Below are 21887 nucleotides of genomic sequence, written 5' to 3' on the forward strand. Positions count from 1 at the left end.
GACTTGCCCAAGGCCACACAGTTAGGTAATTAGAAAGTGTCTGAGGAAAGATTTGAACTGTGGTACTCCTGACACTCCAGGGCCGGTGCTCTATCCACTGCGCCACCTAGCTGCCCATATCTATCTATCTATCTATCTATCTATCTATCTATCTATCTATCTATCTATCTATCATCTATCTATCTATCTATCTCTATCTATCTATATCTATATCTATATATCTATATCTATCTATATCTATCTATCAACATTTGGCAGTTGAAGCCATTCAATATTGGGTTTTTCCCTCTTACATGTTACACATTGAGGACTTTCCACCTCATTTTTGCATGCTTGCCTTTGACCCAGGGGGTCCCCCATGCCTATGCACTCTCTCATCTTATGGATAGCAAAAGATGATAGATTCAGAGCCGGATGGGGATTTTAAAGACTATCATTTTCGAACCTCTTATTTTATAACAGAGAAAACAGATTCACTTCAGTGAAGATGAGAAGATAGAGCGGCATTTCCAAAGTAAAGCAAGTTTACTGTTATTATTTCCCACAATGACCTCAATGGGTTTGAAGTTCAATCTGAAGCTGGATCGAGTACCTGCAAAGCCAACCTGAGGCGTGGCCGCCTCGTCCCGCTTGTGGCAGGGGCAGAGTCGGGGCTCCCCCTGCACCCCCCGACAAGGAGCTTTCCAGAAAGGGCTCCAGCTTTGCCTCCCTGCAGGCTTCTGGGCCGCTGCGGGGGTCCCCACTCACAACGGGGGCAGGAGATGCGGCAAGAGGAGGCGGGAAGGGCCGGGCCCGGCGGGGGAGGGGGCGCAGGAGGCCCCCGCCCCCGCCCCGTGACGCCGCGCGCGGCCCACGTGACGCGCGCGCGGCCCCGCCCCTCGCTCTCGCGGTCATGGCGGCGCCCAGAGCCCGAGCTGCGCACGTGAGCGCGGCCCCCCCGCGGCGCTAGGCTCCGACCCCCGGCTCCCGCTGCCCCTGTCGCCGGCGTCGCCCCTCGGCCCGCGGGGCCCCCGCAGCCATGAAGCCGAAGCCCTTCGCCCACAAGACGGAGAACACGTACCGGGTGAGCGCGGGGCCCGGGCCGGGGCGGACGCTCCCTCCCGCGGGCCCGGGGCGGCCTGCGCGGCCTCCGCTCCGCCGCCGCGGGCCGCTTCCGGGCCGCGCCCCTCCCCCCACCGGCGGGCCGCGGGCGCGGGGGCGCCCGGGGGGGCGGGAGGGGCCGAGCCCCGGAGCCTGCGGGCGGCGGAGCGGGGGCGGGGCGGGGCGGAGCGGAGCGGGGCAAAGCGCTTCCCAGCCGGGGCCCGCACCCGCACCCCGGGAAGCGCCTGCTCTCGGCGTTATGTAATGATAACAATAATAATAGCAATAAACAGCAATAATAATAATCATAGCATTTCTCTAGAGAAGGTGTGCAAAGCGCTTCACGGATGGAAGCGGCTGCTCTCGGCGTTATTTAGTAATAATAATAGCAGTAATAATGATAATGATAATAATGATGATGATGATAATGATGACGATGATAATGATAATAATCGCATTTCTATAGAGAAGGTGTGCAAAGCGCTTTATGGAAATCTCCCTAGACCCCGCAGGCTGGAGAAGGTAGCTGCTCTCAGGATTATTTAATAACAGTAATAATGGCATTTTGATAGAGAAGGTTTGCAAAGTGCTTTACCAATATCTCATTGGACCCCCATAATCTGGAGAAGTACCTACTCAGGTCATGTAGTAATAATAATAACATTTCTATAGAGAAGGTTTGCAAAGCACTTTACAGTTATCTCCTTGGACCCCCACAATCTGGGGAAGCAGCTGCTTTTAGGATTATTTAACAATAACGGCATTTTGATAGAGAAGGTGTGCAAAGCACTTTATATATATAAATATATATATATGTGTATATATATATATGTGTATATATATATATATATATATATATATACACACACACACACACACATATATATAATCTCCTCAGACCCCCACAATCTGGAGAAGTAGCTGCTTTTAGGATTTTTTAACAATAATGGCATTTTGCTAAAGGTTTGTAAACTGCTTCACAAATAGCTCACTTTATCCTCACCCTTGGGAAGTAGGCACTTCGGTGATTATTATGGATGAGAATGGCTAGTATTAATATAGTGCTTTAAAGTTTGCAAAACTCTTTGCAAATATGATCTCCCTTGATCCCCACACTCTGCTCTTAGGATTATTTAATAATAATAATAATAATAATAATAATAATAATAGCATTTTTATGGAGAAAGTTTGCAAAGTGCTTTACAAATATGATCTCTTTTACCCCTTCACTCTGTTGCTCTTATGATTATTTATAGTAATTGCATTTTTAATGGAGATTTGCAAAGTGTTTTTACAAATACAATCATTTTTTTTCTCAGCAAATCTGGGAAGTAGGTTGGTAGCTATTATTAAGTCCATTTGATAGATGAGAATATTGAGACTGAACAAGATTAAAGGTCAACCAGCTAGGAAGTATCTGAGATGGATTTGAACCCAGGACTTGGTGAGTTGGAGTTGCTCATTCTGTCCACCAGACCACAGCACCTTCCCTCTGAGAGGAGATTTTCAGACAAGTAAAATTCATAGAAGCAGATGTGTGTGTGTGTGTAATCCTGCCAATGTTGGGTGCTTCTTTATGGTTTGCTGGGTTTGTAAACCATCCTCTATGTTTCTATTTTCAGTTTCTTACCTTTGCTGAACGTCTGGGGAATGTTAATATCGACATCATCCATCGGATTGATAGGACTGCCAGTTATGATGAGGTAAGGATGGTGTCTTCTTTACTGAAGTGCATTTAAAAGTGGTTCACTTTTTTTTTAGATTTTTTTTTGCAAGGCAAATGGGGTTAAGTGACTTGCCCAAGGCCACACAACTAGGTAATTATTAAGTGTCTGAGGCCAGACCTGAACTCAGGTACTCCTGACTCCAGGGCCGGTGCTCTATCCATTGTGCCACTGTGCCCCAAAAGTGGATCACTTTTGATGTATATGGAAAAGTTTTCAGTTTGATTGTATTTTGACCAATTACAGTGCATATGTAATTGATGTTTTATATTATGCTTCAGAGCTAGCTTGCAGAATATCTGACCTACTTGGGTTACTTCTAGCTCTGAATTTTTATTTATTTATTTTTTATGATTGCATCTTTTATGGGGAGCTCCCTGCTTGGGAACACACTCTAATGATGTCAGTTTGTTACAACTCTTCTTTTACATTGACTCTTCATTTTCTGGATCTTTGAAAAGTTCAGAGACTTGTCCAGGGTCACAGAGCCAGCAAGTGCCGGAAGGAGGATTTGACCCCAGGAATTGCTGGCCCTCCCTATTCACTATATTAGGCTGAAGATTAATTTCTAGTGTAGTATAGACCTGCTTCCTAGAATGGGAAGTTTAAGGCAAGGAGGAAAAACTCCCCAACTTGCTCTTCCAATTCTTTCTTCCCTTCCAACCTAGATTCCCCAAGCTCCTAACTAACTGCTCCCACTGGTCTCTGTCTCCTGCTCCTCTCTACTGCCATTCTTGGGAAAGCTGTTTGCTCTCTGATTTTAATGCCAACCCTGTAGAAATGCCACCTCAGAGGGCTAGTCTAGAGTTCTGTTTCAAAATAGGATGAATTGTACAAGGGATAGTAGCTTTTCTCTCCCTTGGGTCTTTTTGCAAAAATACTTCCCCTTTTCCCCAATCTAGCAGTTATCCACAAATATTAACTTTTTTCAGTCTCCAAAGAACAAGAAAGGGTACAAACTTGTTACCTTTAGTTTCTTTTTCTTAAATTCTCGTTACATTTTGTTTAGTAGTAACAAAATGCCCTTTTGTATCAGTTCCTGACTTTTTCTTTCATTTTTTAAAAGTTTCAATGATATAATTTTTTTTTACATTGATTACAACCTTTCCTTCCTCCCTTCCTCCTCCAAAGAAACCTCCCTTGTTAACAAATAAATATAATTGAGCAGAACAGGTCAATACTTCAGCTCTGTCTAAAACCATGTCTGATATTCTGCATTTCCAGTCCATACTCACCACCTTGATGCAGAAAGTGTGATAGACTGCAGTTAGTACTGGACAATTTTAATTTAGACTTGACGTGGTCTTTTGTTGTCTAAATTGTCCTTCTGGTTTTGCTTATATCACCCAGCATCTGTTCATGCAGGTCCCTGGTTTTTCTCTGCATTCCTTTCTAGAGGTCTTCAAACAAAACGCAAGTGACCCCTTGTTGGCAGTGTGGTAGAGGGTCTTGGGTGACTTGATGACCAGCCATGAGATTCTTGGATTCTTTTATTTGATCCTTTCAAAAGTCCTGTGGTGTAGGTAACCACAAGTATTATTGTTTCTATTTTATAGAGGATAATCCTGAATGAGTGTCCCCAATCGCCTAGATAGTTTGTATTTATGGGGTGGGATTCAGATGCAACTCTTCATTATGCTGCAGGATCCTGAATTTAGGGCTGGAAGAACTTCGAGGTCAGCTAGTCCCCCCCCCCCCCCCCCCCCCCCTTTTACAGTTGAAGGGAAGTAATTTGCCCACAGTCTTCACTTCTAGAAAGAGGCAGACCCTGGATTGGATTCCATCTAGTCTTTATAGGTCTCTTTTCATCTTCATTTGGCTAATTTGTAATTTCTGTCCATTATGTGGTGTGCCATAATTCACAGATCACTGAGAAAATAATTCTCAGATGATATCACTGGGAAAATAAAGCCAGGGGCAGCTAGATGGCACAGTGGATAAAGCACTAGCCCTGGAGTCAGGCGTACCTGGGTTCAAATCCAGTCTCAGATACTTGATAATTACCTAGCTGTGTGGCCTTGGGCAAGCCACTTAACCCCGTTTGCCTTGCCAAAAAAAAAAAAGAAAAGAAAGCCAAAGAGAGACTTTTGCTGTAAAAGCACCACATAATTTTCTTCAATAATTTTTTTATTCTGAACATCTAAAAAGATCATTTTCATACATATAACAGAATCCCCAAAAAGAGAATTCTGTTTTTCCATTCACTTTAATAAGAAAATATGCAATTTAAAATTGTCCTGCTTGTCTGTGCTTTCTTCTAAACTGTGAATTTTGTAAAAATATTTTTCCTCAATTACATGTTAAAACAATTCTTTACTTTTTAAAAAACGTTCCAGATTTCAGCCTTCATTCCCTCTATCCCTCCCTTTTCCCTGAGATGGTAAAAAAAAAAGGAAAGAAAGTGAAAAATAGCATTCTTCAGACAACATCAGTTCTTTCATGAGTCTTTTGGAATTATATTGCTGAGAATAAGCCATTTACAATTCTTCATCTTAGAATATCATTGTTACTATGTGCAGTCTTCTCACTTTACTTTGCATCACTTTGTGTAAGTCTTTACAAGAAACTGCATTTAAAAAAGTTACCATGTTTTTGACATTTTTCTCCTTCCCTCTCAATTGAAAAAAGTGTGTGTGTGTGTGTGATGTTTGTCTGTTTGTGTGTGCATGGCCATGTATACAGATGTGTATTCTGTCCCTTGTGTCCATCACCTCTTCACTATCATTGGTTGGACATGCTTTGGTTTTCATTCTCAATCTTTCAGAATTGATGTTTACAATGTTATTGTCCCTGTGCAAATTATTCTCTTGTTTCTGTTCACTTTAATCACTCTGTCAGTTCATACATGATGGGTTCTCAAAGACCACGTGTGCCAAGGACAGCTAGTGAGAGTGGGGGCTCCAGGCCGGAGGAGTACGATGGGCAGCAGAGTATTCTTTTTAAGGCCCTGTGTTATCTTGAAACCTACACAATCACAGAGCCTTGCTATATGACAGAATTATCAGTGGTTTCTGAGTCAGAAACAAAAAGAATCTATACTTTAACATGTCCTATTTGAAAACCAAAATGGAAGCATCAATGTAAAGCAATGGTGAATATAGTTATAATTAAATATTATATAGTATGTAGACTTTATGTAGCATACTTACAGTATATACAGGATTTCTAAAATCCTATCATCACACCACACACACACACACACACACACACACACACACACACACACACACCACAGTTTATCCAACCGTTCTCCAGTTGGTTAACCCTTAGTTGCTAGTTCTTTTCTTTGTTGTTGGCCCCCCTTTCCCTCCCTCCTTTCCCCTTCTTTCAGGATCACTAGAGTTCTTTTGCTAGTGACTATTCCCTCCCATCTTCCCTTTCAGTCTCCCATCCCCATGTCTTTCCCCTTTCTACCCAGGACTGCCTGGGTTTCCACGCAGACCCTCCTATGTGCTTCCTCTAATTGCCCCACCCCACAGCCTCTCATCTAGATTGTCTTTTCTCCTGCTTTTACAAATCTTCCTTCTCTCCCCCTCTTCAGACTCTTAGAACATTATCAACGTTCAGGGCCCTTTGCAGACTTTCCAGTGTTCTGCCATTAAAATGTTAGTGTTACATCATCAGGGTTCTCTTGACCCTTGAGTTTATATTTCAGAGTTCCTACTCAGTTTTTAATAGGGAATGTTTACAAGTCCTGTGTTCCATTAAAGGTCTATTCCACCTACTTCCACCACCATCCCCCACTGGATAATATTCTGTCTTTCCAAATAATTTAGTCTTTTTTATAAGACTGTATTTTTCCTTTTGGGAATGTTGTATTCTGAACTTTTCTTTTTTAGTAGAAGCTGCTCGATCATATGTGATCCTCATTAATTCTGTGGTATCTGAACAGCATTTGGATGTTTATAAAGTTTTCTTTAACTTGAGAACTTAGATTTTGACTATGATACTTCTGGGATTTTTGTCTTTGGAGTTTCTTTGCAGTGATTGTGATTTTGATTTTTGCCCATCTTTTCCTTAAATTTAGGTTCTTTTTATTTTTTAAATTTTTTCTCTTGAAGATTTTATTTATTTTGAGTTTTACAATTTTCCCCCTGTTCTTTCTTCCTTCCCCCCACTCCCCGCAGAAGGCAATTTGCCAGTCTTTACATTTTAATTTATCGTTCTAATAGTTCTGGACAGTTTCCATTTATGATTTCTCAAAATATAGTGTCTGGGCTTTTGGTTTTTTGGTTTTTTGAACTTGATTTTAGAGAATTTAATGATTTATTTCCTAAATCCGTTTTCCAAGTTAGTTTTTGCCATCTTTTTAAAATAATTTTTTTCAGTTTCTTGATTTTTTTCCCTCATATTTCTTGCTCTGAAAGGGAATCTGTGATTCTGCAGCTAGGTGTATTAGGTGCAACTAAGTCAGGAGGAGTTTGGTTTGAATCCATTTCAGACACTTGACACTAACTAGCTATGTGACCCTGGGCAAGTCACTTAACCCTGATGACTACCTTCCTTCCAGGGCCATCTAGAGTTGTCTTGATTCTGGAGGAGAAAGTGAGGCTGGTGATTTAGCACAGCTCCCCCCCCCATTCAAATCCAATTCATGTACTTGTGGTGGCATTGTATGATATCATGGTCTTCAAGAAAGAAGGACAAACAAAATTTCCTCCTTCCCATTTTTTTCTTCCAGAACTTGTTTTGCCTATTCTTTATCTCTTGTTCTGTTTCTCCTAGTTGTTCATGAATTCCTTGTGGAAGATCCATTTTTTCCTTTCAGTCTCATCTAACAGTTGTTACGAAGTTAGATTTGCAATACTTGTATTTGTGTGTGTGTGCATGTATAAAATACTTGTTTATATAGATGGTATTTTCTTGATTTGCTCATCTCTTCAGTGTAAATTCTTAAATAAGCTTGGTCTTCTCCTGGATCCCTTGGGTCCTTCCCCTGACCTTTTTTCAGATTAGGGACTACTTGAGAACTGGGACGATATTTTGCTTCTTTTTTATTTTTTTTTTTTTTGTATTCCTAGAATTTAGCACAGTGTGACATGTAATAGGCACTTAAATATTTATTGTATGACTGATTGCTCTCCATATCCTATGGTTTGGATCCCCTGGATCTTTAAGGTTAAGAAGTTCTCAAATCAGAGTGTTGAGGAACTCAGAGCTCCTGGTCTGAGGGCTTGCAAAGGTCTTGGGGGCTTGCAAAGTTTTCAGCCTGGGGCATTCTCAGGGGAGCCCTCCACCCTGGCAGGCTGCATTTGCCCCATCTCTGGAGGTGCCGGGAGGTTGTCCTGCCCTGGTTTTGCTGACTGAAGGGTGGGGGTGGGGGGGCGCTAGCTGACTTTCTGGACAGGTCTGTGTTGAAAGAAGTGCCTTACTAGACTTGCTCATTGGATTTTGTGACCATTGTTGGGTGGTGGGTAAATTTTAGGGATTTATATGAATGTGTTGATCAAAGAGAGTGAGGTGGGACTGAAGGTGGTGGTCAGGTTGGGAATCACGATTCCATGATTCTCTGCATCATTTGAATAAGGATGGTAGTTAAACACATGGGTGCTGATGAGATCACTAAGTGAAAGAGGAGGACTGAGAACAAAACATCTGACTTGACAATTAAGAAATCATCAGTAACTTTGGATAAAGTTATTTCAGTGGATGAGTTAGGAATGAATGAAAGGAAGTGGAGGTAATGAATTGTTTCCCTGAGCAAAGGAAGAAAGATAGAGGATGATACATGAGAGGGGCTAGAAGGATCTAGTCAGGGGTTTTCAAGGTTGGTGGAGCTTTAGACATTTGAAAGCAATAGGGAAAGAAACAGTAGATAGAAAGAGGTTAACTAGGGAATTTACCTGAAAACTAAGTTATACTGATTAAGGCATTATATGGATGAAATCTCAGTACAAATAATAGTAACTCATGAAACTGAACTGCTATAAAGTTTTCCTAAATAGCCAATTTTGCATTTTTAAAATAAACAAAAAAGGTATTTGCAATTTGGAAAGATTTGCCTGTGGTAGCAAATCCCTTTCAAAATCCCTTTGGAATCTCATTTTTGTATAATTACTAGCTATGCTTGTGTTTTGATTAGAGGGTTTTAAACTTGGCTTGTCTGACTACTGTGGTGTCTTGGTTTTATAGGAGGTGGAAACCTACTTTTATGAAGGACTTCAGAAATGGAGAGAATTGAACCTCACAGAGCATTTTGGTATGTTTTGTTAAGGTTTACTATTACATTCGTCAGACAGCATATTGAATGTTTTCTCAGTTAACAAATAACTCTGTATTGCTATATAATAGCAAGAGTAATTCCTTCCCCTCTCCCCCCCTTATAGGTAAATTTTACAAAGAAGTTACTGGCAAGTGTCAGTCCTTCAATCAACTGGTTTACCATCAGAATGAGATTGTCTTGAGCTTGAAGACCCACCTGCAGGTCAAACACAGCCTGGCCTATCAGCCACTTCTGGAGTAAGTTGTAGGTTCTTGGGTCGAAGGCCCCATAGTGTGTCTGCTCATTCAATAAAGAGGTCCTCCTACTGGAGCCCGAAAGGAGTCCCACCTCCTTTGGGAAGGCCTCATGATGGGGGCAGCTAGGTGGTGCAGTGGATAAAGCACTGGCCCTGGAGTCAGGAGTACCTGGGTTCAAATCTGCATTCAGACACTTGATAATTACCTAGCTGTGTGGCCTTGGACAAGCCACTTAACCCCATTGCCTTGCAAAAACCTAAAAAAAAAAACAAGGGAAGGCCTCATGATGATGCCCCTTGGTGGTGATGGACAGGGCTGTGGTCACTCATGACACAACTTCCTACTAGAGTCTTCCTCAAGTCTTGAGAACTGATTCTGGGTTCTCAAAGACCACATGTGCCAATGGATAGCTAGTGAGAGCAGGGGCTCCAGGCCGGAGGAGTACGATGGGTAGCAGAGTATTGTTTTTAAGGCCCTCTCTTATCTCGGAACCTACACAATCACAGAGCTTTGCTATATGACAGAATTATCAGTGGTTTCTGAGTCAGAAACAAAAAGAATCTATACTTTAACATGTGCTATTTGAAAACCAAAACGGAAGCATCAATGTAAGGCAGTGGTGAATATAGTTATAATTAAACATTATATAGTACATCATGTATACCATATGTAGTATACTTACAATATATTATAACATGGCTATATACATGTATATGTATATGTATGTGTGTGTGTGTGTGTGTATGTTTTCTTGAGCAGTCAGATCCTTGTGATTTTTAAAATTAATCAAAAAGGCATTTGCAATTTGGAAATGCTTGCCAAAGGTATAAATCCTTTTCAGTTCATTCTTTTAATGTTGCCTTTGTTTATATATTATTAACAGTGCTTTTGTTTTGATTAGGAAATGTTTTTATTTTTTAAAATATATACACTTAAAGCATTGGCTTACAACAGTGGTATACATATATAGGCGTTATAGATGTATATAGATATAGATCTATAGATCTATGTGTGTATATACATCTTTATGTCTATCTATATCTGTCTATAGATCTATAGATCTGTGTGTATCTCTCTGTTTCCATATATCTATATGTATTTGTGATGACCACGAGGCCTTCCCACATCCCCTCTCACTTTCTGTTTATGCTCCACATCCTGGGAGATTTTGGAGTCTTTGTGTTTTGACATCATCAGTGCCTTTTTTAAATTTTTCCCAATGCAGCCTGGTTGTTCAGCTGGCTCGGGATCTGCAGACTGACTTCTATCCAAATTTTAAAGATTTTTTCCTGGCCATCACAGCAATTTTAGAGACCCAGGACACTGAGTTGTTGGAATGGGCTTTTACCGCCCTCTCTTACCTCTACAAGTACCTTTGGAGACTTATGGTCAAGGACATGCCAGCTATATACAGGTAATTTTTTCTTTTGATTTGTCAGCTTCCCTGATGTTTGTCTTCCCCTAGGCTATCATTTTAGCCTTCTGTCCCATTGCCTTCCTTAATTCATTGTCCAAACTCCTCCTCCCCTACCTTTTTAATATTTTAGAGCACATTTTGATATAAATTCCAAAAACAAAATAAAACAGCTGATTTTTAAAAAATTCGGTTGGAGCCCTCTAAGCTCTGAGAATCCTTCTCACCACCCTTACTCTCTCAATCATATTGAGCCCCTGAGCAAAGTTCTCTTTGCTGTCTATGGCCTAAGGGTATGTATACCCCTGAGAGCTTGGGGGTGTCTCTTCTCAGTCAACTGTTGACTTGAACCTCCATTCCACTGTGTTGTCCCCAGCATTAACTGCCAGGGATTAGCAGCCCAGCTTCATATAGCCACATCCCGAGAAGACATACAGAAGTATTCAAAACATAGGTAGTTATGTAGAGAGCTATCTAAACCTGTTGCCAGACAATTTTCTCCCAAACAGGAGGATGGGATTGGGGCACAGTCTCACATTCATCTTCTCAGTCTTTGGGAACAGGGATGACAGACACTCAGAGACATTCATCCATCAAGGTCACTTCTCCCAGCGGTTGGGTGGTTGAGTCTACATCCCAGCAGGGACCCCAGCTCCCGGAGCCCTCACAGCAGTCCTTCCCCTCCAGGCCACAGTAGGACCACCTGCAGCCTCCTCTGCCTCCTTACTCAGACATAACTGGGCTTCCCTGGAGTCTGTAACACTGATTTTCTTTGTCCTTGGTTTTCTCACTTGGCTTTCATGGTGCTTCTCCTCAGAGAGGTGGATGAGGACACCCCCCCCCCCCCGCCTCCACCAGGCCTCTGCCCTTTCAGTCACTATTGAAGAGCTGCCTCAAGTATTGAACCGGCTATTGGTTATCTATTATCTCCCTCTTCTTTTCCAGTTTATACAGTACGCTCCTGGCTCACCACAAACTACATATAAGGAATTTTGCAGCAGAAAGCTTTACGTTTTTGATGAGAAAGGTAAGCCCTCTATTTTTAAAAATGTACTTTAAACATGTATTTTTTTAAAAAGTATTTATGTAATTACTTATTCATCAAGTAGATACCTTCCAGAATAGAAAGAAGCAGCTTTTATAGTGTGTCCTTGCTTTAAATTCAGTTCAGTCCATAGCGGCTTGGACAAGAACCAACAGCCATTGACCAAGGTAAAACCTAGACTGGTTAGAGAGCTAGAGGGAGGCCTCTAGACAATGCCTGGAGAACTGGAGGAAGGCTGCAGGGAGAGGGGAGGGTACACCATAGGCAGGTGTTGTTGGAGAGGTGACCTCAAGGATGAGATCCCAGAACTCTGGGCCAGGCTGTGGGGATACAAAGGCAAAGTAGCCCCTCCCTCCGGCATCTCCCAGTCCCTTTGGTCCTTGTGCCTCCTTCCCTCTCTGGGAAGCTAGTGTGGGAGGAGGGGTGGAGAGGTGGGTTATCTTATTCCCCTTTTTGTTTGGGTCAGTCTGGGGAATCCTCCAGATCTCTGCTCACAGTTTGTTTTCAGGTGCAATAAAATAGAATGTATGTGACTACCAAGGAATCCAGTGACTGAAATTGAGTTGTCAGAATATTAAAGAACAAACTGATAGATGGCTGTGAAGAAGAAGGGGAACCTGGGCTCCCAGTCTCTAGCACAGGGTTGGCCCATGTCCTAGATGCTGTTCTGGAAAGATTTGTCCTGCCAGATTCAGTTGAATTTCCCCAGAGTTTAGGTCATGGTTCTTCTAAAGCAGTGCACCCTTTGAATTTTTGTTGCGTGCTTCCTCATGTTTATAGTATGCATTTTTTAGTGTATTTATGAAAGGCTGCTTTTGATTTCACCCCTATATGGTCCTTTTGATAGCCAGCTCACTGGCTAGAGCATTCATTAGGCCAGGACTGTGTGTACCAGAGCCAAGAGTAGGAATAGAAGCAAAAGAAGAAGAGATGGCTCACAGCCACCACACACACACACACACACACACACACACACACACACACACACACGGGCATACACACATGTGCTGAATAGGGTGAATGGAAGGAATGGGAAAACTCTGGGGTCCTGGACAGGAGGGGGGGCACAGGCTGCCATCAGTCCCTGGAAAGTCAGGATGCTTTCATTGGTTGCATTTGTATTCGAAGGTCTTAGCAGTGTACCAGGGAGGGGGGACTTAATCTTTGCTTATTGATCGATGATGAGATAAGGAGATCTGTAATGACTTAGATGGGGGAGGGTAGGCACAAACTCATTCAGGGGGCAGTGAAGTCAGTATTTGTAATGTTTTGTGATAAAAGAACAAAATCTCCACTGTCTTTTGTAAACCACACAGAAGCATGAATTAATGTCATTTCTTTTGAGGGGCACAGAGCATACCTTATATGATGAGCTAATTGTGATTGCTATGAATCTTGAGGTAACAGGTCTTTTGACAAGTATTCACAAAAGGGTATGTTTACTTAATTATACCCCCCCCAACAGTTAACAAATAAATAGGAAGCAAATTAGATAATTGATTACCAATTGGATATTTTTTAAGCTGAATGATATCCTTCTTGGATTTTTTTCTAGGTTTCAGATCAAGACAGCCTCTTTAATTTAATGTTTCTTGACCTTGGCAAACATCCTACAAAAGTGGAAGGTGTTGGACAGTTACTTTTTGAAATGTGCAAAGGAGTTAGAAATATGTTCCACTCCTGTGCCTCCAAGGTAAATAAGGGAGGGGAAGGGACTGGATGGAGGAATGAAGAGAGCTAAAGAATGACCTGGGGGTGGGGAAGGGGAGGGGCAGTGAGAGGGAACGCAGAGGGAGTCGTGCTTGCTCATTAATTACCTCTCCTGATTCTCTGATTTTCCTGAGACTCCTTCAATGGCTTGCTCTGACAGCTCTCCCCTTTGGTCTCCCTGATGGTCCTACATTGGGTTATCAGTTGGATCCCTTTTTCCTTGTTTCTCTAATGAAATCTTTGTTTTGGCTGTTTGCCCCAAATCCCAAAGGGATTCTGGAATTCCCCGAAGCAGTCCTTCAAAGAAGCAGGGCACAGATAAAAGATTTCTGCTCCAGATTTGTTGACTCCCCTCCAGACTTAGGGCAAGGGAACTGAGAAATGATGCTTGATCCATAAATCAACAAGGAGGCGATGACTAGAAGAATTTGAGAAATAGAGAGAAGGAAGAGCAAGTCCTTCCTTGTCCTCCTAAACCTGTTCCAAAGGGCTTCTCGGCTGTGCCTTAAGTGTTGGTTGATTCTTGGTCTCCTACGCCTTAGTTGGTGTTTACCTGCCACTTTGGGCTTCATTCTCCTCTGGTCTGACTCCTGAAGACCCATTCTCAGCAGCCAGGATCCACTAGAGTCCACAGAAGACTGTGGGCCCCCCCTTCAAGATACTCTACAGTTGGGTCTAGAGGCCTCAAACTGCTCCTTAGTACAGCCCTCCAGATTAAAAGACAATAGGAAAATGTTTGACCACATAAGTGAAACAGTGGAACAAGGATAATGATAACTTGTTTTCCAAGTCACAATAATAGGACTTACAGGGATCAATTTCTTTTTGAGTTGTACATCACTGATGTGTAGAAGTCAGGAAGACCTGATTTTGGATTTGACTCCAGTGCTAGTTGCCATGGTTAGTACTGCAGGCAATTCCCCAAGACAACAAATTAGTGGCTTGTTGGCAGGGGCGGGGTGAGGAGTTTGCCTCTGGAATCACAGGGCTGGGCTCCATCCCAAACTCCCAGAAGGCTGTGTGCCTTCCTCTGCAAGAGGGTGGCTGAGAGATCCTCTGGAAGACAGTGAAAGAGGTAAGGGGACCAGATTCTGAGACATTGCTTTAGTCAAAGAGTTGAATGGAAACAGTTGTAAGAATGGCATAGGTAATTTTATAATAGAAACAAAAAATTGTTTTTTGTAGTTTCATTCATGTGTTCATCCATCCGTCCTGTCCATTTTTTCCTGGAATCGGATCTGTGATTTTATGAATGTTGGGAGCTCCGGATGAGGAAGTTTCTTTTGCTGGTGCACATGGGCACATCGTTTAACCTACTCAGTAGTGGTACTTGAGTGAACCTTAGGTGTCTGATTTTTAAAGCATTTTTTATCCTCTAAAAACTTGCTTTGTCTATGCCACTAAAGTCTACGTTTGTCTATTCCTCAAATATGAACATCAAAGTTGAACATTTTCAGTCATTTCAAGTGAGGTGTGAAGGTTAACATCAAAACACCTCAGATCTTGACAGCTCGTCCCATCATTTCCTGGCAAAGTAAGAAGAAATGGAAGCAGTGTCAGTTTTATATCATTGGGCTCAAAAATCAAAAGACACTTGCTTCTTGGAAAGGAAGTCATGGCAGATCTGAAACACCCTGAAAAGTAAAGACATCGCCCTGCTGACAAAGATCCACGCAGTGACAGCTGTAGATTTCTATCAGTAATGTATAGCTGTGGGATATATAAGGAAAGCTTAACACCCCAAAGAATCAGTGCTTTTGGGAGTCCCTTGGACAGCGAGGAGGTCATATCAGTCAGATGTCTTTTTAAATTTAAAGGCATTAATTCAGGCTCTCAGCCTGAAACTGAGGCTCAGATACATTGACCAAATAAAGAGAAGAGGGGGGATGCATTGGAAAAGATCCTGATGTTGGAAAGATTTGAAGGCAAAAGCAAAAGAGGATGATGGAGGATGAGATGGAGAGACAGTGTCATGGAAGTGTAGTGACCATGGGCTTTAGCAGAGAGTGAAGGATGGAAGGGCCTGGTGAGCTGGAAGCAGGCCACCCGACTGGTGGCACCCTGGACAGAAGGAGCCCTGGGCCTGGAAGCTAGACATCCTGAGTGAAAATCCAGCCTCACACTTCCTTGCTCTGTGAATCTGGGCACAGCTAATCCTGTCTGCTTTCTTCCTTCATTTGTAAAATGGGCATAAAAGCTTCTTCCTCCTGGGATTATTGTGAGGATTGAGATAAGATATTTGTGGATAACTTGACCAGCCTTCAAGTGCTGATAAATGCTGCCTATTATTAGCTATTATTATGTAAACTTTGGAAACCAGAGCAAAAGCATTAATGGAACCATGCTCTTGTCTTCTCCCAGGCAATCAAGGTAATTCTAAGGAAACTTGGCCCAATTACTGAGACCAAAACCCAGCTGCCGTGGGACCTAGTGGCTGAAGCTTTCAGGCAGATGGTCAAGGCTTCAACTGCCTATGTCTATAAGGACCATTTTGGAGTGTTTTGGGAATGTTTGCAGGTAAGTCTTTGGTTTGGAGGGATGAAGTGGCAATAGGATAGGAGGGCTGGCCTTTAGTCTTGCCTCTGACCCGTTGGTTTTTGATCTTGCACATATCCATAATCCTAGACAGCTTGCTGCTGTAAGACTATAAATTGTAGGCAGGTACTGAGGTCTTCATTGGTGGAGAGAATTTCCTCATCTGGAATTTCTCTAACCAATGACATCCCAGGGCCAGCCAAACAAAAAGAAGATTCTACACAATTGCTGAGTCCATTTCCTGGGCTAGTAATGATTTTCATGGACTGTGCTGATTAATGTTAAATACATCTTATTTTTTAAAGCCAAAAAGACTTTAGAAAATTGCAAACAGCTGTTTGGAGGGTGTCTCATTTATTCAGTAATCAGTTAATGTTTCTTAAGCACAAGACTCCACATACATTTTCCTAAGCAAAGAGCTTGTGATCCATGGGGAGTGATCAGCCTTTGCCCTTCCCTCTCCTTGGCACAGGATTCAATCTTGGAGCTTCAGGAGAAGATGTCCAAACCTTGCGGCATGGGCAGTTCAGACCAGCTGGAAAGACTGCTGCAGATCTACCTCATCCTGGTGAGACACGCCAGTGGCTCCAAAGTTGCGCAGCCTGAAGCAGTTTGTACGGTGAGTCTCCAGCCTTCTCCATGGGCAAGCCATGGGGACCCCGAGAGCCATTCTAACATGTTCTTTGGTTTTCCAGATATTATTGCAAACATTCGACATCCCTGGTCTTTCTACATCTTGCCGGAAGATCCTCCTTGAGGTGATTTCTGCATTAGCCTTGGGTGAAAACGTTTCCATGCCAGAGACCCTCATCCGGAAAATTGTGGGAAAGGTAATGAACCTGTCGTGGTCCCAAGGCTGAGGGCTACCTCAGAAGCAGCCCAGAAAGGCTTAGTCTCTGACTAAGATTGTAAGATGCCCTTTGTCTGCATTTGAACCCAGGCCCTCTGACTTGAGACTGGATGCCCTTTCCACTGTTGGGGGCCTCATCTGTCCTCAGTACCACATGAGACATTTTGATTGACACAATGGATTCAGTTGCCACTTCAAGTGGCTTCCATTTTTGTTCCTTTCTCTCCTATAATGTTTGGCCTACAGTGTCCCAGATGCACCCAGACCATCAAGGCTACCATAGACTCAGCTGCTTTTTTTGATGGGAAGTGAGATGTGGGTGTGATTTCATCTGTGTGGACCTCCTCCGTTTGTGCAGAGGAGTTTCCCTTCTGTAGCTTATGGCCAGAGAGCATGTCCTGTAGCTCCGAGGGGTCAGGTCACTTGGCCCAGGCCACAAGACCTGGCAGGGCTTCCTGAGCCCTGTGGTGAAGCTCTCCTCACCTCTTGCTTAGACGGGGGAGGCTTGGAATAGAGCATGGCAGTCTGACACCCCTGTCAGACTGGCTCTCATGCCTCCTCCCACTCACCTGCTTGGATTCTTAGCCTGAATCTTCTCCAATTTCTCGTTCATGTACCTGGGAAGCCAGCAGTGGCAGAAGGCTATCCAATGAAGCAGGACTGTGGCATCCATTGCCTGTGGCCTTGCCTTGAGGCACAGAGTCCATGGTTTTTACATGGGCCTTTCTCTGACTGTAGGTGGATAGCCAGTGGCATCCAACATAGGGGTTTTTTTTTTTTAAGGTTTTTGCAAGGCAAATGGGGTTAAAAGGCTTGCCCAAGGCCACACAGCTAGGTAATTATAAGTGTCTGAGGCTGGATTTGAACTCAGGTTCTCCTGCCTCCAGGGCGGTGCACTAGCCTCTGCACCACCTAGCCATCCCCAATATAGGTTCTTAATGTGGGATCCATGAACTTGTTTTTTTAGGGTCTTGAGAACTCCATTTCAGTAGAGTTGATTTCCTATGTAAATTCCATATGTTTTATTTTAGGCATTTAAACCTATGATTCTGTAAAGGGATCCACAGGCTTCTCCATCCTGACTGCTAGGGCTGGGGAGAGGGGCAAGATGCCCTAAGAACCGTTGGCCAGAGTCCTTCCCTTTTATCTGCTATCAGCCCATCAGAGACTTAAAGTTCCCCCTTATTTGTTAGATGAGGAACAAGGACAGTGACTTTTTGGGCAGAGCCAGGACTTGAACCCTGCTCCTTTAAACAGTTCTTTCTGTTTTCCTGTGGGGTTTGGTTATCAGGAACCTGTATAAAGCAGTCAGATTTCATGTCGCCCTCTCCAACTACTATTTTCTGGGAGCCTGTCCTGGGCACTTTGGTTCCTACCTCTAACTCTGTTTCTATTCCACAGACATTTGAAAGTGGATTTGAAAGACGGTTGATTTTTGATTTCTCCAGAGGAATGTTTGCTATGAAGCAGTTTGAACAGGTAATCCAGGTCTAGAGACATATTTTGGGGATCCATGAGCTTGTAAAGAAAATTAGAGGCCTTTATTTTTCACTTCTGTTGGGTTTCCTATGTAAACCTTTTGTCTTTTTGTATGCATTTCAACGTTATTCTGAGGAGGAGTCCATAGCTTCACCAGACCAAGTGCCCAAGGGGTCTTAGGCACAGACAGGGTGAAGAACCCCTGCCATATATGAGAGGCAGTCAAAAGTTTTGGTCTGAATGATGGCCTCCCAATCTGCCTCATGAGAAGCTTTCACAGGACCTTTCGATGTCCTTGGGGTTCTCAGCAGGGCAGTGGAGCAGGACTGGCATCCATCACCTTTGGCTTCCCTCCTTTGCTGGTTCCTAGGCCTTTTTTCATTTAGTCAGTCACTAAACATGTGTGGTAAGGCTTGGTGCTTCACCAGCTGACGGGGCTTGGGTCTGGGCTGGCTGAGGCCAGGTGTGTTCAGGGTCTAAATTGGGGAGAGTGGGTAGGCATGAGGGCCTGAGTTCTCAGAATTCCTTTTAGTCTTCTGCTAGGGCAGTGTGGAAGCTGTTATAGGAATATAGCTAGTCCAACCCAGCTGAGACCCTGAGGGCTTCATGGGCAGCACTGAAATTCGAATCCCAATCTAAGGAGATAAAAGTCCAGCTCTGTCCCCCACCTGACTGGGGGCTTCTTTTGATTTCTTTTAGCTTTTCCTGCCAACTTTCTTGGAGTATGTTGAGAACTGCTTCTTGACTGATGACGTTGCTGCCAAAGAGGAGGCCTTGGCCATCCTGGCGAAGCTCATTCTGAACAAAGCTCCCCCGCCCATCATCGGCTCCATGGCTATTGAAAAATACCCCCTGACTTTCAAGGCGAGGCCTGTGGGGTGAGTGACTCTCTGGGGTCTGGCTCTCCCTGGTCAAGATGGAAGGAAATGACAGGCCTGTGAGAAGCTCTAGGACTCTTACCAGTCAATACTTGGTTATTTGTGCTCTCATGAAGAGGGATTACATTCACCCTTGAGTAGTCCCAGGTGGCAGATTTTGGGGCTAGGGGCCAGGGAGGCCCATTAGAGGTTCAGAATAAAGAAAACCTTGTCCACAACCTGACTGGCCTCAAGTCCACTGAGGCCTGTTGGGAGAGCTGCGGATGGGTCTGGCCATTCTGGGAAACAGTTGAGAATTTAGTCATTTTGGGGTGATTTCCCCTTCTCAGCAGAAAGTATTAAGCAAAACCAGCTGATGAATCCACAGCCGGCCCTATCCCCACCCCCTAGCCTTTCCTGGGGGGGGAGAGGGAAGATTTTCTCCACTCAGAAGGGGCTAGATGACTCTTTGTTATGGATGTGATAAAAAGCATCTTCTGGTGGGACTAGGCTTGGGGTCCTTCACCTATGTACTTTCCTTTTTTTTAATGTGTTGATAACTATATTTCAATAGAATTGACTTTCTTGTCAATCCTATGCAGTTTATTTTACTCATTTTAAAACCATTAATCTGAAAAGGGATTCCTGAACTTCTCCAGACTGAAGGCCCAAGGAATCCATGCCACCACAAGGGTGAGCAGCCCCTGGGCTTTGTGACAGCCCCTTGAGGTTCTGCCCAGATTTTCTGGAGCACAAGTGGCCCCAAAGCTGGTCACCCTCAAACAATGACTGATCTGCTTTTGCCATTTATAGCAAGATCCCTCCACTGCAGTCCTTCCTTTCATCTCCCAAACAGATTTACTTTACAGTTTTGTTTGCTATTTCTCTGGTAGACACTGTTGGGACACTTGGCTGGCCTAGGATCTGCTGCTTACTGTGAGTGATTAGCTGAGGGCCTTGCAGAATTACCTCTGTCTAAATTTCAGGTTGTTTCTTATCCCTACACTGTCCAGTGCTGTTCCGTTTGACCTTTGGTTTGGTTTTCACGCACTCCTCTTTTCCTTGTCTCATCTCCAAGAAGAGAGTCTGTGATAATGTAGTCGTGTGCCTCGGTACATTTCTTTGAGGACTGAACTTTTTTTTTTAATGTAACTGGAGCATAAAGGGATTCTTTGAGGAAGTGTAAAAGTTGTTTTATTGGTCAACTTTTTTATTTTTCTTTTTGTTAGTCTTGGCTTAAGACAGTACAGAGATTTCTTTCTAGCTCTTTTCCTCCAGCAGTGTCTTTCCTTCATAAATGATATGTTTAGTGGCCCTCATTATGAGTGGTTATTTTTTATTTTTTTTTTGTAAGGCAATGGGGTTAAGTGGCTTGCCCAAGGCCCCACACAGATAGGTAATTATTGTCTGAGACCGCATTTGAACCCAGGTACTCCTGACTCCAGGACCGGTGCTTTATCCACTGTGCCACCTAGCTACCCCTATGATTGGTTATTTAGAAGACTGGGGATCAGCATCCCTGTTACAAAGTCAGTTTTCACGGTGGTCATCCCATATTAGAAGTTGGGACTGATGTCTGCTGTTGGATGGATGCAGATGGTGGTTGACTTTTTCTGTTTGAGTTTTAGGAACAGCTTCAGCTCAGCTCTGCAGAGGGTACAGGGCTGGCCTTGACATCCTGACCCTTGGGTTCAGGGCCCAGACCACTGGTCCGTAAGAGCCAGGGGATCCCGGGCAGTCACTGGACCTCTCAGTGTCCAGAAAGTTCTTTAAAGACCTTGAGTTACAAATGAATTTCTGATCTTTTCCAGTTTTCACCTCAGAAAAGTCTAACTAAAATGAAACCTTGCACAAGCATCGTAGTGGGTCATGGGGGACTGCTAAGGCACCACTGAACTGTTCACACTCTTCCTTTAAAGTGTGTTTGCTTATTTACATTGGTGCTTTCAGAAAACCTTTTCAAAACAGAACAATTTCTGGATTGATCATCTGATCAAATGGGGGATTTTAAGAGGTAGCCTCATGAACCTGGCAGATGTCCCTAAGAAGTGCCATCTCTATGTGGCCAGATTGAAACTTCTTTTTCTGTTGGCCTTGACTGTGATAGGGGCACCCCTAGGATGGGGGGGAGGCTGCATGACCTCAAGGTGTCCTGTGTGCCCCCCCCCATCCATCAGGCAGAGATCTCTGAGCCCAGACAAAGGCTGGAGCCACACCACCAGGGGCTGCCCAAGATGCCTCTGTCGTACCTTGAACCCTTGTCCAGATCTTGTGTTAATAAAAGTTAATGAGTGTTCTTGAAGGTCCCTTCCGAAGGTGGTAGGGAGAACCTGGGAAAGGCCCATGGGACCAGGGCCGCCTTGCCTGGCTCTCTCTTCTATAAAATGGGGCTGGTCCCTGGAGCCTTCCTCCCAGGCTTGGGGAATATTTAATGAATATTTGCAACATGCCTGGCAAAGCATAAAGTGCTGCATAAATGCTAATTGCTCTTGGGAATAGGATCATTATATTTTGGCTGTCACATTGTCCTATCCGGATGGAACTCTTGATATTTCATTGATATTTTATTTAATTTTGCATTTTTCTGGCCCTTAAGACAGCTATCACAAAGCAGCCCCAGCAGTCCTGGAGGAGCCTTTTCTGGCCTTTCTAATTTGAATTCATAAGAAGTTCAGTTTAGACCCTGGAGGAACCCTCAAGCCTTCCATTTCACACATGGGAAAGGAAGCTAAAG

At 43.6% G+C, this 21887-nt stretch overlaps 1 protein-coding gene across 1 annotated transcript in view; it reads left to right on the forward strand.

Annotated features, from left to right (window-relative positions):
• The first annotated feature begins 952 nt into the window (after positions 1 to 952).
• Positions 953 to 21887, forward strand: part of UTP20 (UTP20 small subunit processome component) — a 96609-nt gene continuing 75674 nt past the window's right edge. Inside the window, exons 1-12 of the mRNA XM_074226688.1 lie at positions 953 to 1063; positions 2703 to 2783; positions 8937 to 9003; positions 9131 to 9263; positions 10489 to 10677; positions 11623 to 11704; positions 13278 to 13415; positions 15794 to 15949; positions 16440 to 16586; positions 16663 to 16797; positions 18219 to 18296; positions 18996 to 19174. Coding sequence (XP_074082789.1) covers positions 1019 to 1063; positions 2703 to 2783; positions 8937 to 9003; positions 9131 to 9263; positions 10489 to 10677; positions 11623 to 11704; positions 13278 to 13415; positions 15794 to 15949; positions 16440 to 16586; positions 16663 to 16797; positions 18219 to 18296; positions 18996 to 19174 — 1430 coding nt within the window. The 5' untranslated portion in view covers positions 953 to 1018. The remainder of the gene's footprint in view (positions 1064 to 2702; positions 2784 to 8936; positions 9004 to 9130; positions 9264 to 10488; positions 10678 to 11622; positions 11705 to 13277; positions 13416 to 15793; positions 15950 to 16439; positions 16587 to 16662; positions 16798 to 18218; positions 18297 to 18995; positions 19175 to 21887) is intronic.

This window comes from Macrotis lagotis, chromosome 2 (assembly GCF_037893015.1).
Source record: "Macrotis lagotis isolate mMagLag1 chromosome 2, bilby.v1.9.chrom.fasta, whole genome shotgun sequence".
Taxonomy (NCBI): domain Eukaryota; kingdom Metazoa; phylum Chordata; class Mammalia; order Peramelemorphia; family Peramelidae; genus Macrotis; species Macrotis lagotis.